The sequence below is a fragment of the Ornithorhynchus anatinus genome, chromosome 2 (genome assembly GCF_004115215.2).
Source record: "Ornithorhynchus anatinus isolate Pmale09 chromosome 2, mOrnAna1.pri.v4, whole genome shotgun sequence".
Classification (NCBI taxonomy): domain Eukaryota; kingdom Metazoa; phylum Chordata; class Mammalia; order Monotremata; family Ornithorhynchidae; genus Ornithorhynchus; species Ornithorhynchus anatinus.
Window position 1 is genome coordinate 33,229,361 of NC_041729.1, and position 18,516 is coordinate 33,247,876.

General features: G+C 40.9%; 1 protein-coding gene across 3 annotated transcripts in view; it reads right to left on the bottom strand.

Annotated features, from left to right (window-relative positions):
* Nucleotides 1-18,516, bottom strand: part of LOC100080510 (CREB binding protein) — a 189,986-nt gene that overhangs the window by 22,226 nt on the left and 149,244 nt on the right. For all 3 annotated transcript variants that reach the window (XM_029058424.2, XM_029058425.2, XM_029058423.2), the window contains 6 exons: nucleotides 15,710-15,949; nucleotides 14,866-14,954; nucleotides 8,827-8,907; nucleotides 5,674-5,730; nucleotides 3,297-3,374; nucleotides 2,480-2,547 (listed from right to left, as the gene is read on the bottom strand). In XM_029058424.2, the coding sequence (XP_028914257.1) occupies nucleotides 2,480-2,547; nucleotides 3,297-3,374; nucleotides 5,674-5,730; nucleotides 8,827-8,907; nucleotides 14,866-14,954; nucleotides 15,710-15,949 (613 nt within the window). The remainder of the gene's footprint in view (nucleotides 1-2,479; nucleotides 2,548-3,296; nucleotides 3,375-5,673; nucleotides 5,731-8,826; nucleotides 8,908-14,865; nucleotides 14,955-15,709; nucleotides 15,950-18,516) is intronic.

The following is an 18,516-nucleotide window of genomic DNA, read 5'->3' on the forward strand; positions in this document are numbered from 1 at the left end:
TAGAACAGTGCTCTGCACGTAGTAAGCGCTTAACAAATACCAACATTATTACAGGGCACTGTAGGCGGTCAAGGGCTTATCGTGAGCTTGCTTTGCTATTTGGCCAGGCACCTCCTTCAAGGAACCTGGAATAACTGAGGTATTTGATAATGGCTTACTATGTGCAAAGCACTGTGCTAAGCAATGGAGAAGATACAAGCTGATCAGGTCAGACACAGTCCCTGTCCCACACTTGGCTCTCAGTCTAAATGCGGGGGGTGGGAAACGGGTACTGAAGCAGATATTGCCTCGAAGGCAATTCTTTACTACAGCTAGACTTGCTATGAGCGGAGGAGGTGATGCAAGGAGGTCTGGGGCGCTGTGATCCTTACGATGACTAAGACCTTCAGTTTAACTCATTTAACTCACACAAAACGAGCTCTGAAATTAGCCCTTCAAGTTTCTGAGTCACCTGAATCAACTGTGAGGAAAAATCAGAGTTTGAATGAGATACAATTTATAACTATCTTGTCTAAATATAATAAGCACCACTCTGAGTAATCTGAATCCTCCTCAAGCAGTCTGGAGAGGCCTTCCTTACCACCTACACGTACTGTGAAAATGATCCGTATATGAATAGAGTAACAACTTCGTTTTCCACGTATGTAGTCATCGTGGATACAGGCAGGGGGCCAGTAGAAAAATATACCACTTCCCTAGGCTAAAACGCAAACCCAACAGTACCACATCTCATCGTTACTCCAGGTTGAAAACTGCGCTGAATACCATGTACTTTCATGAATTTGACTTTCACTCATTAGGAAATAGCAGGGTAGTGTGAAAAAATGATATGGGAGCCTAATCTGAATCTTTCAAACGCTAATTTCTATCTCTCTGTTATAAGGGGTTCACTGGTAATTACACCAAGAAATACAACAGTTGGAATCAGAGGTGCTCAATGGTTTTCATTTGAGCCATACACAAAAGACAGTCCTTCGTTTTTTTCCATTTGACTGGAATACGTTTTCTGTACAGGGAAACGGAGTGGTTATTTGAAAAAAGGCAAGAAGATAAAGAGACTAAGTGTGCCAACTGCCACTACTCATTGCTACAGAATTCCAAAACTAACATGGTTTTCCCTAAAACTGCTGGGTTGGGCTCTTGGAGGCAGGACAGCACTAGTAAAAATTCCTCATCAAACTCTCCGACTGACCTGGAAATGAGCCTCACAGACAGTCGATGCCTAGGGTGCTGGAGATCCTGTTCCTCATTTCCCCATTTTGGAGCCGCATGGCTTAATGGAAAGAGCACAGGCCTGGGAGTCAGAGGTCCTGCGTTCTAATCCCAGCTTCACCACAGACCTGCCACGTGACCTTGGACTAGTCCTGTCACTTCTCTTGGTCTCAGTTCCCTCATCTGCCAAATGGAGAGATTCAATTTCTCCTCTCCCTCCTATTTAGACTGTGAGCCCCTTTTGGGACCTGGTTATCTTGTACCTACCCCAGTGCTTAATATAGTGCTTGACACAAAGTAGGCGCTTAAATACCACAATTATTATTATTGTGGTCATTATTATTATTACTATTACTTTCTTGGTCAGCAATCTCCCTGAGTTCAGGGGACTGTCCCAAAGCTTCCTAGGCAGGTTGCAGGGTGGAATGATGAGAATAGGAGTCAGTCAATCAAACTGATTGAGCTCTTACTGTCTACAGAGCACTAAGCACTTGGGAGAGTACATTATAATAACAAACAGACACGTTCCCTGCCCAAAACAAACTTACAGTTTGGCAAACCTTGAGATGCTTTCTGTCATTTAGGATAATGTTTTACTGTATGGTACCTGGAGGTGATCAGCAGAGGAGACTAATTGACCGTGCCTCTACTCTAGCTGCAGCTCCACTACTCACCCAGTTCTCAACTCGGCTTTATTGCGGCATGACTATTTTTGAAGCTGAAAGATAGGGGCCTCGTTTCCTGAAGCAGTAAATGTGACATTTATTAACTGCGCTAAACACTGAGTTAGACCCAGATAATCAGATGAAACACAGTCCCTCTCCCACATGGCAATTTTAGCAATTTTAGCTGGTGGATAATAAGATCCTGGACCTTCAGGTTTGGTGAAAATCCACTCTTAGGAGGACTGCAGAACGAACTCGAGTGACTGTTATACAGGCTCATCCTCAAGGCTAAAAACATTATTAGCCACACAGCAAATGTAATTTTCAAATCTATGCCAAGTGGGTGAGTTTTTTCCCTTCATCTGAAAACTATACATTTTCATAGCACTGTACTGAAGGTGAACTTTCTGTGAGATTTTCTTTCCATATCGAAACACCGATGAAACATTTTCATGGTAAATATCTTCATTCAGATGAATAATGCCATCAGTTACCTGAATGGCAACAGACAATGCCATCACGACTGGACTTACTCTTCAGTGATTTGTTAAATGCCTATAACATGAAGGGATAAAAGGCAAATCGGTCTAAACAAAACTTACTCTTAGCACTGAATTTATTTTCCTTGCGGTTTCTACCGGTCTTCTTCAAGCAGTTGTCACAGACAAAACTGAAAAACATAAAAAGAATGACGGTTAGATCATTTAGCAGCATATGGTGCCATTCACTAAAATCTGCTGTTTAAATGTTTTCCAGATTAACTATTTATTACTATTATTGTATTTGATAAGCACTTTCTATGGGTTACCCGCTGTCCTAAGTGCTCGGGTGGATACAAGTTAATCATGTTGGACCCAATCCCTGTCCCACAGTCTAAATAGGAGGAGGAACAGGCATTTAATCTCTGTTTTACAGTTGGGGAAACTGAGGCACAGAGAAGATAAGTGACTTGCTCAAGATCACAAAGCAAGCAACTGGCAGACTTGGGATTAGAACCTAGGTCTTCTTGACTCCCAGGTCCATGCTCTTTCCACTAGGCCATGCTGCTCCCCAGTAAGAGGGGGCTGAGGGGAAATGAGGAGAGAAGGGAAGTGTGGAAATGGAGATGGAGGAGGAGGGAATGGGAGAGGGGATTATTGTTATTATTATTATAATTTAAGTTTGGGAGCTTTGCATCTTCAACTGTATCTACTATGGCTAGGGATACGAACTTCAAAACAAGTCAGTGCTTTATACCAACTGTTTACCTATAGTTGCCAAGTGGGTCATTAATCTCTATCAAGAGGAAATATGAGGTCCCACAGTGCAGATTACGCTAATATTTCACATACATTCTGTCCTTCCTCAAAACAGAACTTAAACTGTCCTTTTGCTCATGACAAACCCACAACAATTACGTTCCTAGGACACAACCCTTACCCTGAAGGCCAAATGATATCATAATGCAACACACAAATCTGGTGCATCTTGCGACCACACTCTTTGCAATCGACAAAGCTGGAAGAAAGAGAAACAGTATTTAATGAGAGAGGAAAACATCCCAACTACGAAGATTTAAAAGGGTATTTACTTGTAGGTGTTTATATCCACTGGCCACCCAGTACCCCCAATTCAGCAGAACAATTTAAAACAGAATTCAGCTGTAGCACTAATTCATTCAGCAGTTAACGTTAATTACTAAGGAGGACAGCACTATTAAACACTACCTCTGAAATTGTTCCTAAGTGCCTTTCCATAGAATCCTATAAACAAACAGCAGAAATTTCCAACCCATAAGACATTTTTCACCAGTTTAAATGAAAGAGGGCATTGAGATAACAGAATGAAAAATAGTGTCAGCGAGCTAGACTGAGGAGAGTACACCAGTTCAACGTAGGTCCAGAAGCAGGTCTGATTCAGAAGGGTTCCTGACTTTCTTACATACCCCTTTCCTATCCCTTCAAATTTCCACTTCTCTAGATCAGTAATTTTCCACTGAAGACTCTTTCCCTACAAACTTTTCTGCTTGGACTAGCACCTGGCCCAAGCCAGGTGAGGTTGGCATACGTTGAGGCAAATTTGGACACCACTCTTTTAAGGTTGGGCCAAGAGATTCGCGGACAGAGAAACGAGAGGAAAAATGAAGTGTCTTGGATGGGGCCCGACGGAACCTGTTATGCATAGTTGTTTCAGTGGGTCTCCGGAACTACAAGTCCTAACAGTCCACTGGGCCTGCTTCTCATGCATGAAAAATTCCTTAAACCCCAGTCTTGGTGGAATCAGATTGCTTTCTGAAGGCTGGGCCTCCACTTAGGAAGCCCAGTTCATAGAAACCTACTGCCATAACTAGGCACCCTTTTCAATGAAAACAACCAGCTCCTAGATGTATCACTTGGTGCACCATTCTCCCACAACAGCACAGTTCCCCACCTCATTCACACTACCAAATCAGGACATTTGCTGCCCTGGGAGATGTTTCACTTATGCCCTTTCATCTTGCAATACAGAGAACAGAGCACACTCACTCCAGGAAACAAAAAAAATGTATTTCTCAAACCATAAGCTAAGTAAATTCAAATGACTGAGCGCGGGCCATAGTTTCAAAAGAGATCAGAAAAGGGGGAAAAAAATGGAACAAGAAGGAAGAGGGGAACAAGGAATCACTCAAAGAACCTATTTTGTGCCTAGAACTATTTTAGGTGCTTGGAAAATATACAAAAGAAATCAAAGATGTTAGAGGAATTTAAGATTGAATATGGGAGCCAGTAGATACATAATCAATACATAATAGTTTAATATAGAATAAGTATAAAATAGCCAAATGAATCAATTGGTGTCAAGGGCCAAGATAGCTTGCAAGGTATAAGGCTACTTATGGAATGTCTCCTGGAGGAGATGACCTCGAGCAAATGTTTTCACCTATCTAGCCGGTCCAGACTAACTAATAGGCCAATAGGGCCTAGGCAGAATCGAGATGTGCCTGGGCTGACTACAACCCACAGGCTGAAAATAGTTTGGTCTGTTAAAAATACCAGTATTTTTATTACTCGATCAAAACCGATCAATGGCTAGCACTAGGTTTCTAATAGTCCGCTTTAATACTAATAAAGTTGATTAAATTGTTTTAAAGCTTTTTTTATTATTGTTAAAAAAATCCATATTTTTGAAGCGCTATTAGGCTATAAAAATTTCATGTGGCCCTTACATTTATAGATTTCCGGTCATGGAGTCCACTATTTAAAAAAAACACGGACATCCCTGTCCTAAGTGAATTCAGGAATTAGACAGTGACTCTTAAAATGAGTATTTATCTTCACATTACTCCCTTCTGGAAAGTTCTTTCCTATCCAGATTACTTTCCTAATTTCTCCTCCAACTATCAACTAGTTACTTTGAATCAAGTATACATACAGCTCTAAGTAAAACCCCACAGGGAACTAAAAAGGAGAGGCATAATAACTTTGATTTTAATGAGAGTTTAAAAGAAGGTTTAAAAGAATGATTTCTCAACGGTCAGATCTACGTCAACAATAGTTCTAAAGTTACTAGTCAAAGGTACCATTGCCAGTAATAAACCATTTTCCAAACCACTTCTTATAAAATGATGCTCATATGAAGAGGGATAATCATTCTAGGACAACTAAGAAAACATCTAATGCCTAAAAAACAGCTTTATTTAGAAAAGATTTTCAATTGCAGAGGTGATTATCTTTTCTACTTCCCACATGACATGCACAAGAGATGGTAAAATTAATCCTTGTCTACTTTTTCTCATTAAAAGACATGTTAAAATGTACAGAAATAGCCAGATACTCACGGCTCAGGATCTAGTGTGTCATTTTTCTTCTTTTCAAATTGATCCTTTGAAATAGTCCTAAATATCAAAAACACAAAACTAATGAATCTGCCAGAGAGTAACTATACTAAAATTTTTCTTACAGCCTAACATATGCAGTGGATTCAGGAAATGGCAATGATTTAGGAAAATGGTGGTTTGAGTTAAAAAGAGACTGTTCATTAGTTGGTTAAAGATATTTATGAGTAAAATGCCATGAGTTTATGGATGTATAAATTTACAGTGAGCACACAATAAGAAGTATTACAGAGGAAGTTAAAATTTACTAAGAATGATGAACCAGGAAAGTAGAATAGAAAAACAATCTAAAGGAAAAGAGCCATCATGAGTAATAAAAAAAGCAAGAATCTTTTTTAAAAAAACATGTCTAATAGGGCAAGTCCAGTTTTCTTCAAAAGATATGGCATTAGCTTCAATTTTTATAAATGGCTGAGTCCCACCCAGAATTCATCAGGTCCAAATCCTTTCTCAAAATTCATATGGCATATTTGATTTCTTGTGACATCAGCAGGGAAATCACCCTCTTCCCCATCCCTTCAATAATCCCTTGGATAGAGATGAGGATATCATGCAGTGGTATCTCCCATGCTTGCACTGTTCTGTATCTTAGTCCTGATTGCTTGACTGCCTGGCACTTCTCTGAGAACTCTGGAAATTTAAGTCAACTTTGGTTGGAAAAAAAAAAGGCTTCCTGAAACAGATAACTACTCCTGTGGGCATTTTACAGTATAGAAATGGCACTCAGCAAATTTTATTAGTAGACTCTTCCTCATCACTCCTGTAATCCTGATAATCTGCTCTCTTGTGTCTTGGCAGGTGGATGCCCGGTTTTTAAGGCTCTGAAGACTGAACAAAGATAGGAATACTAAATCTTCAAAGGTTTGATGGGATACCTCAGAGCTTCTCATCCACACTGTGGGTAAAGCATATAGTTAGCAAGCAGTTACTGCAGGTGATTAGTCATTCTCATCCTGAAAGGAATTTGCTAATTCAGTGATGTCCTCCAGGAATCTGTATTTTTGTATAATAACAATAACGATGGTATTTGTGAAGCGCTTACAAGTGCTAAGCGCTGAAGTAGACATAAGGTTGTCCCACATGGGGCTCACAGACTTAATCCCCATGTTGCAGAGCAGGTAACAGGCCCAGAGAAGTGAAGCGACTTGCCCAAGGTCACACAGCAGACAAGCGGCAGAGCCGGGATCAGAACCCACAACCTCTGGGAGTCAGAAGGATCTCGGTTCTAATCCCAGCTCTGCCACTTGTCTGCTGTGTGCCCGTGGGCAAGTCACTTAACTTTTCTGTGCCTCAGTTACCTCATCCGTAAAACGGGGATTAAGACTGTAAGCCCCGAGTGGGACTTGGACTGTGTCCAACTTGATTACAGTGTGTGGCTTAACAAATACCGTAAAAATAAAAAAACTCATTGTTGGCCTTTGAACATCTCTCATTTCCCTGCTCATAGGCCTGTGATGAACACTTTGAGGTAATGAATGGTTTAATAGAAAAGATCTAATCAAGTAAATACACATTTTTCTGGGATTTTTAGACTAAACATCACAACCACCAAGTCGAGTGGGTGGTTTTTACATGTACTAATTGATCTTCCCATAACGATTCAAATGAATGGCTGGTTCCTTTAACCAAGAAAGCTGAATTCACTGAACTTCCTCTTCAAAGCTCTCTACCTGCTCTCTCCATTTTACACATTGACTCTACCCAATCTCCTACAGTTTGCTCTTTCCAAGTTTGCCTTCCAACTCCCACCTATGAGTCGTTGCTCTTGCTGTTCCCCTGGCCAGAACTCCCTCCTTTCCCCACACAATCTGTCTTACTATAACTCTCCCCATCTTCATTGCACCTCTGTAACCCCATTTTCTACAGGAAACCCTTTCTGATTAATTCCCAGCACTATAGTCACATCAATGGAGTGGCCACCCTTAGCACTTAGATCCATTTTTCTATTAAATTCTTCGCCTCTTTCAACCTGTTACAGATACTGCTTGCTATTTATGTCTTTGTTTCTCTTCCCTACACCCTGTGTTTGAAATAATTTTGTCTTTCTGAATCCCCCTATTAGGAAATCCCCTATTTCCTTGAGGGCAGGAAATATTCGTCTTGCTTCTCCTGTATCCTTCTAAGCGCTTAGTACAGTGTTTTGCATTCAGTACTTATTAAGCCCTGCTCCGTGCCAAGCATTGTTCTAAGCACTGGAGGATCTACGAGATAATCAGCTTGGACGCAGTCCCTGTCCCATGTGGAGCTCACAACCTAAGGGGGAGGGAGTCAGGCTTATGACCCTCATTTTACAGATGAGGAAACTGAGGCACAGAGAAGTTTTGTAACTTGCCCCAGGGCTCAGAGCAGGCGAATGCCAGAATCAGGATTGGAACCGAGGTCTGACTCCCAGGCCCGGGCCCTCTCCGCTACGAAACCCTGCCTCTCTCGATAAACACCACGGATCGATTCAAGTAATTAACTTGTGAGTTCCGACTTTATTTTCAAGACCTAAAAGACACTAGATCACGTGAATCGACCTGCAGGAGCAATTTTATTCGGTGTGGGAATCATGCCTTTTGCGTCTTTCTCCCTCCTGGGTCGTTCCGCTACAGACCGAAATTTAGGGATAACACACAAAACTAAAAATCGTGACTTTTACTACTTATTAGCAGCTCTGATTAAGAGAGGGAGAATACAGCATAAACTAATGGCTAAATGAGGTTTTTCTGTAGTTTGAAAGTTGGTGTGATCATATTAATTCCTTGTTAACTTCATCCTCAATTCAGGTTCGATGTGGTGGTACAAAAAAGGCACCAAGAATATTTTTCCCCACTGCCAAGTGACGTGGCAGCTCTCCAATATATGTTATTATTTCTGGCTACTATGACCAAAAGAATGGGTTAGACGTTAAGACAGACAAGAGTGCAGCTGGATATCTTCTAATTGTCTAAGAACATAGCGAAAGGGCAGCTCATATGTGAAAACAGGTGAACCAGGGCTCCCTAAATTTCTTCTATATGTGGTAATTTCATCTCCAAAAATAACTGGACGCCCCCCACCCCTCCATGAAATATACCAACAAATCAGGAAACTCCAAGTCGTAAAATTACTTACGTCTGTGGCTGTGAAGGGTCGTCGCCCAGGGTAACGTTCTCCCCCTGGATCTCTGTGAAACACTTCTCACAGAAATGATACCTGTCAGCAAGAAGGCCATACTTGAGTGAACTGGTCCATCATAACAAACAGCCACCCAAGCAACGGAGCCACCATTCAGAGCAGGGCGGATCGCCACGACGAAGGGGGGGCGTTGTTGGTTGATTGATGGGTCAGGGAGGACAATGAAAAGGAACAGGAGGGCAGGGAGGGAGGGGCAGGATCAGAGAACAGGGAAGGGAACAGATAGCACAGACAGAAAGGTAAGACACAAACAACAAGACGACACACAGCAGAAAGCCAAGGCAAAGCATCGATTAGCATTCGGTCTCATTTCATACATTACAGGCCATCATTACTAACAAATGAGAGGATGTCAATCAGACTCAGGGACTCGAAATGATCTGCGAGGAGCTACTAATACTATAGTTGTGTGTGTTCCAGATTTAGTCACTTGGATTTTGTTTTCATAATTTCTAATTAAGTAAATAAGACTCCGGGCTCGAGACAAATTCCCTTTGAAAAGTTTAAAGATTTTAGACTTAGCTGATTTCACAAAGGAAATTTATGCTTGAAGTCCTTCATTTTACTCCCCATATGGAGTCAAAATACTCTACACAATTTCAAAACATCGAACACCCAGAACTATTTTTTAAATTTGGCAAACGCAATTAGCTGAATAGCTGTTTAGTTAATTGGATCTTAATACAAATGAAACCAAATCCACATTCTTCACAAACATTTAACAGAAATGCAATTTTGGATCGGAGACTCTCCAGGCATTTATAAATACGTATACGAATAAAAAAGATTCACTATATTGTATAGACAACACAATATAAGTAAATGCTTTCAAATTTTACCTTTGAAAAAATTCAACGTTCAACTTTGATCTATCATTTTTGGTTCCATGACCAATCAACAGCCAATCTGAAAAACCACTGGTGGGATTTGGTGGGAACGAACAGCGCCAACTTGGAATTCATTTTAAGGATATACAAGTGGCACTTCAAAAAAACCCGATCCGACTATATAAATTGTTAGCCTACGAGCACCTGGAGTTTGGGCCTTAAGTTGTTCAAAGATTACAATTGAAAGAAAAAATAATTTGTTAAATGTTTGGAAAGGATACGGTTTAAAAGCAAAGGAAACCAACAAAAAACGCAGGGCGGTGCTAAACAGAGCGGGATGGATACGGGGATGTCATCAAAATAAATAAGCTTTATGAAGGTGAATCGTGAGAGCAAAGGATGAGCATAAGGCAGCAATGGCAGCATAGTAAAATGCAGTTTTAGTGCTGAAACGCTACATCTAGGATGCCAACAATGATTAGTATTATGAAATTATAACGAGACTCAGAGGGCCACACTGAACCAACAACCGTGGGATGAAATATGGCAGCTTGTTTCATTCACTCTCATACACACACCTAGAACGTTATTCTGATTCAGGTGATTGCTTTCTGATATTCATGCACACAACAAAAATTACTAAAGTTTGAGATTACGCTCTATGAACAACATATCAGGCGGAGTTTTTCTATTCATAGCAATCAAATAGGTAATCAACACAGAACTATGAAGCCCAAATTCTTATCATCTTTACACTTACTGATGGGAAATACAACAGTGTCAATGGAGACGATATGTATTATCACAGAGTGAAGATTACAAACAATACCTATCGGATGAGCCAATATGTGGATTATAGCCTATTACTTCCACCTTAACGTCTAAATTCTGCCAAGAACTAGAACTCTGGCCAGGAAAAGCAGACATGAAGTTTACTGTTGGAACAAGAGGGATCTTCATATTTTCAACGAGCAGAACAGTACTTTGTCTAATTACGGTTTTGTTAGTGTTGTTTTCACATCATCAAAATCACACCGAAACAGACTGACGTCTTCAACACAGACTTCATGCACACAACGGTTATTGTCACGGCTAGGCAAGAAGGAAAAACGGTAGTGCAGAAACACAAAATGATTCACCGGCAGCCAGGATAATAGAAATCCAGAGTCACGTTTCATCAAATTAACTCCTATACAAAGTAGCAACGGGAATAGAGGATTCTAATCCATTTTTTGATTGAGCATACAGTCACGGAAGTCTACATGAAAGCTAAGAACTAAACAGCCGTACAAACTGTAGGTCTTAAAATAAAATTCTCATAATGATCACATGCATTTGAGTGGTTACAGGTCCAGCAGAGGTCTTCCTGGGAAAATTCGGGAAACTGTTAAATAAATTACACTGCGTTGCATAGAGATGCCATTGAATTTTGGAGTGCTTTCCACTAAACAAATTAAACTTAACAATACCCCTGCTGAGACAGGTTAAGTACCATCGTTCTCATTTCACAGTCAGGAAACTGAAAGCTGTAAAATGTACTGGTGGCCAAACGAGGAACCAAAAATCCCGAGTCTTCTATTCTACTCCACCTAGAAATAAAGGAACCTATTCTGCTCAGAGCGCCAGGAAGCACAACGCTCCCTTATACCTGATGCCTGCATTAAGAGAAGGCTCATCCCTGGGTGGAAACACAGGGTTGCCATGATGGTTTCCATGTGTTTATTTCACAACAGTGTAGAACTGTTGAGGAGAGGAGTAGCTCTGCTGTGCCGTCAGCAGAAGCACCGTGTGCCTGGGTATGTGAATCCCAAAAGGTTTCCCCACTTATTGAACTGGGGAGCACATAGCTCCCTTTACTGTAAATTACAGACTGGAACAAACCAGCCAACTCCAAGTCACCTCAAGGATGGGAGACCTTGGAAGGTCACTTAGTCCAGGACATCTCAGCCTTCATTATTGGACATAATAATAATAATAATGTTGGTATTTGTTAAGCGCTTACTATGTGCAGAGCACTAAGCGCTGGGGTAGATTTACAGGGTAATCAGGTTGCCCCACGCGGGGCTCACGGTCTTCATCCTCATTTTCCAGATGAGGGAACTGAGGCCCAGAGAAGTTAAGTGACTTGCCCACAGTCACACACCTGACAAGTGGCAGAGTCGGCATTCGAATCCATGACCTCTGACTCCCAAGCCTCTGCTCTTTCCACTGAGCCACGCTGACATACTGGTTTGGTTGAACAGTCCATGGCTTGAATGCCCTATGCAATCCAAAATGGTGGAGCTCCAAAAACCAGGGGGTTGCTCTTAGGAATCAGGGCAATAGCTTAATTGGGAAGTTCTCATGCAGTCAAAACCCACAATCAGGCAAAGATATCCTCAAACATTCCATAAAGATATGCATCTCTTCTTGCTTTATAAGACCGCCAGAGAAGGGGCTTCTAAAGACTTCTTGGTCAAATACTTCAGTGCTTATCAATCTGGGGACCACGTAAAAGGCCAGAGATTTAACTCTAAAACTCTAAAGTTTGGATGATATGAAAACATTTCAGAGAGTGAGAAATTAGGCCAGGGAAATGTAACTCAGGAGTAATAAATTAGTGCCTAAAACAATGCAATGCCTTAGCTCTACCTAAAGGAACAAAAATCGGTAGGACCCTTAATGTACTGAACAAAATAGATTTTCAAATACAGACTATTATGAGAGTCTACACTAGCTCCCTTTTAATTAAGAAGGGCCAACGTGTCATAGCAGCACTACAAATTTCAAACATGCTTACAATTGCTGGAAATGTGGCACTACCGAACATTAACTTCATTGAAATTTTTCTAAAAATATTTAAGATGCCTGAAGCACTTAATCACACTTCAGCTTATATACTACAATTGACTTAGTTTAAACATGCTTCAGGACTGTTTTTGAAAAGTTATACTGCGGTCTAAAATTGGTCTTCAGATTTAATCAAACTTACGTATCAGTTTACACGTCCATGTCCATTTACGACAGAGGGGACATAAGTCGTGAAAGAGAATACAATTTAAATCAAAAAACTTTTCATAAGGTGACTTTGGACATTCACTTTATTTGGAATACAAAATGTGTGTTGCTCCAAGAGCACTTTGGCTGGAAAGTAAGAGCTAGGTAGAGTTGGAAAGAAGAGATTTTCATAATCAATTACGAACACACATTTTGGAGAAAGAGACATTTACAGGAAAAATAATTAAATGCCATTATTTCTTTCCAGCCTAGCTAATGTATTTTGGCATTTCAAAAACTCAGAGATAATGTGCTATCAATTTAAGTATAGAGTAAGAATGAAAATGAATGGCTTTGTAGTCAAGTAGAGTTAAATTACTGCAGAAAAATGTGTTTTGCTGGTTTCGTGCCCATAATTTTCAATTCTGCACATTAATGAGTGTGTACAGTACAAAATCTCTTTCTCTATGAATCCTGCATACCTGAACTAATGTACATATTCCCTGATCTTTGTAAAACAGGACAGTGGTCCAAGACAGGAAGGAAAGAAATGACTTGTGAATAGTTCTTTTTTGGGAAAGTCAAAATATCTTTGTGATAAAAAACATTTCAAAATAGATGGGCACTTCTATGGGGTATCTTTGCTTTACAGAGAGTTGACTTTTTTCCTAGTCCCGATATTATGAAGGTTAAATGTAGCTATGGGGCAGTTCTGCCCTGGTCCCAGCGGTCAGCTGAAGCTATTGTTGTTTTTGAAGTGGTTATTTCCATTGAAAAAAAAACTCCCCATCATTTTAAGGAATATGCCACTTTCAAAACACATCTTGAAAAAAGCTGCTATGATCACTGGGAGAAGCAAGGATAAAGAGAATATATTCCAAATTGCAAAAGAAAGATAGCAAAAGCAATGTTCCCTTATGCTTAGACCTGTATTTATTTACAATTTTATCCCCAAAACAGTTAATTTTAAAGAAACAACTTAGAATAATCAGAAATTCACAGGAATAGCAACCTTCAACCACAAATTCTGTAGCTCTGAACACTTTTCTCTAAACAGCAAAGGAAGCATAATTCTCCACCTCTTTCTCCTCTTTATAAAATGACAATATTCTTAATTATCATTAATCCCCATCCAAATCAAAGCCATTCTATAATGAACTTCTGTCTCAACTGAGCTCTGAACATAAGAATAGCAGGCATCAATCCACGTTAACATGAGGATCCGCTCCTCTATATCTGGATGGAAAAAAGGAAGCCTTTTAATTAAGATTTTTTTAAAGGATCCCTCATCTTTTTTCATCACAAATACTACTACTCTAGAGCATTTGCAATTTAAGAAAACATGAAAGTGAACAGTTTTAAGCAAACACTGTAAGCCTTTGTCTCGAATGTGACTGGGCCTTGAGAAAATTGTTGTTACCTAAAGAAATGTTATCAAAAGCTTTCAGGAAAATACCCCTAAAACTACCAGTAAAATGTTTTCATATAACGCTAGGTCCGTTATTGTAAATGAATATCACCCCCCACCCAAGCTGAAGAAAAACAAAACAAACCAGAAAAACAAGATCTACCCCAAGCCCTACCCTCCATGTTCTTTTGTTGCTGCTATATTAACAACTAAAAATAGAAACAACATTGGCTTTTCCATGAAGCAGTGATGATTCAGGACTCCTTTTACTGTTCTGATAGATGAAATCTACAATTGCTTTTAGAGCTCAAGATAAATGCAATTTGCCTCCCCTGAAAACATGTGATCTAAAGTACTCCTTTAAAAACATGGTGACAATGACCCACTTACAAATTATAAACAACGGGCTTTTAACTAGAACATTTCATTAGTAGTTACGGCATAGCTTTTTGGAAAAAGGGCATTCCTGAAGATGTGGTCCAAAATGAAGAGAGTAGCTTCTGAATAGTGCAGGTCTACTGTACAGTTTCTAGGTGAATCAGGAAAATACATGCCAATTTTGTATTTTTTTCGAGTTTAAAAGAGTTTGCTCTGTCCTAGGACACTTGTACCTATGTAAATGGTATGCAACAGGTTACGCGACATGACTTTTCTGCCAAGAGGAGAGAAAAAAAAACCATCCGCTAGGCTGCAAATAGATGAGGATACTTTGTCACTGGATCTTATTTCCTGGAGCTAAAGCGGGAAAATTCCGTGGGGGCTTACCTATTCTGATAACTGTAGTAGGCAGCATCACGAGGAATTGTACATAGCTGCTTACCATAGCAGCACAAGGTCTGTGGAGAAAACTCATACTGCAAAACAAAAGAGAAAATACCAAAAATATTGCACATTTTCCACCATTATATGTTTAATTACGGGAACTTTAATGTAACCAGGTTTGTTTGATATCACCCCACGCTATGCACCACGGTGGAAAATGTACATTTTAAATAGACACTGAATATGCTCCTTGAGGGTAGGGATCATGTCCACTTCACTCTCCCGAGTGCTTATTACCATTCCCCGCACACAGTAAGCACCCAATAAATACTACTGATTGACTGATGATACTTTTAGATAACATTTTCAAGAGTACAGGAGGCATAAGCCAGTAAGTCACTAACTGCATCTTGGTAAAAGCCCCAAGAATAACGTGAGGTGCTCTGAACTCAGGGACTAGCAAAAATTGAGGCAAAGCTACAATTTTTACAAATGCAACTCACTAGGAGATGGAGCCTTGGGAAATCTGGGAATTCAACTGGCCAATCCCTACTACGGCTTTGACTTCCTTATCTCTAGCCCTCCTTAGATGATAGGATAATGCCCTAAAAATAAAATCTGCAGCGGCTCTTTCCCTGGGAAAATCAGCCTCTTGGTGGATTTAAATTTGGTCAGAATCGTTTCTGACATTGTCCATTTGTTTCATGGACTGATGAAGCAAAAATACTTGAGCCAATCTTCCGAGCTGAATTTCACTGCAACTTAACCAAAGCTCCGCAGAGGCTCTTAAACATGGCTGATCATTTGCTTTTGTTTTTTTTTCTGCAAGGAGAAATTTCAACGTTACCTTGCGTCCGCAGCAGTATCCCAGGGACTGCATGACAGGATCGATTTCTTGCTCAAAGACTTCTGCGAGTTTAGTGCAAAACTTATAGACTCTGGAAGTTTTGCGGTTATAAAGCCAGGCGTTGTTAAACATTAACCAAACATCATCCACATACTGCCAGGGTTCCTGATATTGCCCTGTATCCAATTTCCGTTTAATGGTGGAGAGGTCCATGGGGTTCTTCACTATATCGAAATAATCCTTTAAAAAACAAGAAACAGACGGTTACATTGCAGCTCACTGAACGACATATTTCGATTCATTTGCATGCGATATCCGATTAAATCCACATTACACTAGATGGGAACCCTGCCTTATTGAAGAGCAATGACTCCTCTATTAGAAGTTTGGATTCAGAAGCCAGTTGTTAGTGATGACATTACTAATTTCATCAGGTGGCCAGAGTTTTCATTGCTGCTGAAGATTTCAGCCAGCGAGACACCCACGAGAGATGCATCAATTAATATTTCAGCAGGTTTCAAAGTGGTGGAGCTAAGAAGGGGAGATTAATATAACTCACTAAGAATCTCCATTCCAGTTACTACCTCCAGTTAGGATGAAAACACTTCACAGACAAAGTTGCAGTAGAAATGCAGGATATTAATGAAGTAACTTGGAAGTACACGCTGATTTTTTAGATGAAAAATATTTCAGGTATCAACATTTTCACCACGGGTATGCGGAGGGGAGAAGCACAAGATGATTCCACTGCCAGTACTTTAATTAGAATCAGTTACATAAGCAAAGTTTTAGGGTTCTTTTGTTTTAAAAAAGCTATCTTCTATTGATATTATTAAGAACTTGTTGAATTTTCTTTAAAAACCAATAATACATATGCTCTGTGTTTGCTGTGCACTGTTTTCGAAGTTGACCTTATCGATGGTAAAGGCCTATCCAGGCCGGCAAGTGTTGTAAAGACGACTGCAGATCAACATACCCTCCGCTGCTCACGAAAAAGGAGAAATTCTTACGTGTCCCACATTGGACCTGCCTCTTCTTTTGACTATGCCTCTTCAACCCGCAGAAGTCTTTCAGTTAGGAAGGTAATGTCACCCCCGATTTCTACTGTCAGGCGGATTTGCCTGCTGCAGCAACTCAGACTTGTACTTTGCCAAGTTTCTCATTCTTTTTTTTTTCTTTCCCCTGCGCCTGTATGCTTCTCCTTTCAGTTCCCCATCCAGCAGCTGCTTGGGCATTCTGCTGACATGCGTTTTCCTCACACGTTCCTCATCCACCTCCCTCATCCACCTCATTGCCGACCCCTTTCCCACATCCTCCCTCTAGCTCGGAAGTCCCTCCCCTTCCATATATGTCAGACCAACACTTTCACACCACCGTCAAATCCTCATTAAGGTCATATCTCCTCCAGGAGGCCTTGCCCAATTAAGCCCTCTTCTCCCCGGTTCCCTCTCCCTTCTGCATCGTCTACGCACCCGCAACACCCTAGCATTTATGAACGTATCGATAAATTGTATATTATAAATTGTCTATAATAATGTCTGTTTCCCCCCCTAGACCGCAAGGTTGTTGTGGGCAGGGAACGTGTCTCCCAACTCTCCTGTAGTGTATTCTCCTAAATCGATCGTATTTACAGAAACAATGTGGCTCAGTGGAAAGAGCCCGAGCTTGGGAGTCGGAGGTCATGGGTTCTAATCCCAGCTCCACCGCTTGTCAGCTGTGTGATTTTGGGCAAGTCGCTTCACGTCTCTGGGCCTCCGTTCCCTCATCTGGAAAATGGGGATTAAGACTGTGAGCCCCACGTGGGACAACATGATCACCTGCTATCTCCCCCTCCCCCCAAGTGCTTAGACCAGTGCTTGGCACATAGTAAGCGCTTAACAAATACTATCACCGTTATTATTTATTGAGCACTTACTGCGAACATAGTACTATACTAAGCATTTAGGAAAGTAAGATGCAACAGAGTTGGTAGACATGTTCCCTGCGTAAAGTGAGCCTGGAGTCTAGAGGGGGAGATAGGCATTAATATAAACAAATTAGGGATATGTACATAATAATAATATGGCATTTGTTAAGCGCTTACTATGTGCAAAGCGCTGTTCTAAGCACTGGGGAGGATACAAGATGATCGGTTGTACCACATGGGGCTCACAGTCTTAATCAGCGTGGCTCAGTGGAAAGTGCCCAGGCTTGGGAGTCAGGGGTCGTGGGTTCTAATCCAAGATCTGCCACTTGTCAGCTGTGTAACTGTGGGCAAGTCACTTAACTTCTCTGTGCCTCAGATCCCTCATCTGTAAACTGGGGATTAAGACTGGGAGCCTCACGTGGGACAACCTGATTACCCTGTATCTACCCCAGTGCTTAGAATAGTGCTCTGCACATAGTAAGCGCTTAATAAATACCAACATTATTATTACATTATTATTAATCCCCATTTTACAGATGAGGTAACTGAGGCACCGAGAAGTGACTTGCCCAAAGTCACACAGCTGACAAACAACGAAGCCGGGATTAGAATCATGACCACCGACTCCCAAGTCCGGGCTCTTTCCACTGAGCCACGCTGCTTCTCTTACATAAGGGCCGTGGGGCAGAGGGAAGAGTGAGTGTTGGGTGCAGATCCAAGGGCCAGTGCAGCAAAGAAAGGAGTGAGGGAAGAGAAAATGAGGGCTTAGTCAGAGAGGGCCCTTTGGAGGAGATGTGTCGTCAATAAGACTTCGAAGTGGGGAGAGTCCTGACCTCCACAGTGTCTCAAAGTCTTCCCCGATGACGCTCATATCCTGTAGAGTTGCGTGAGTTTCTCAGTG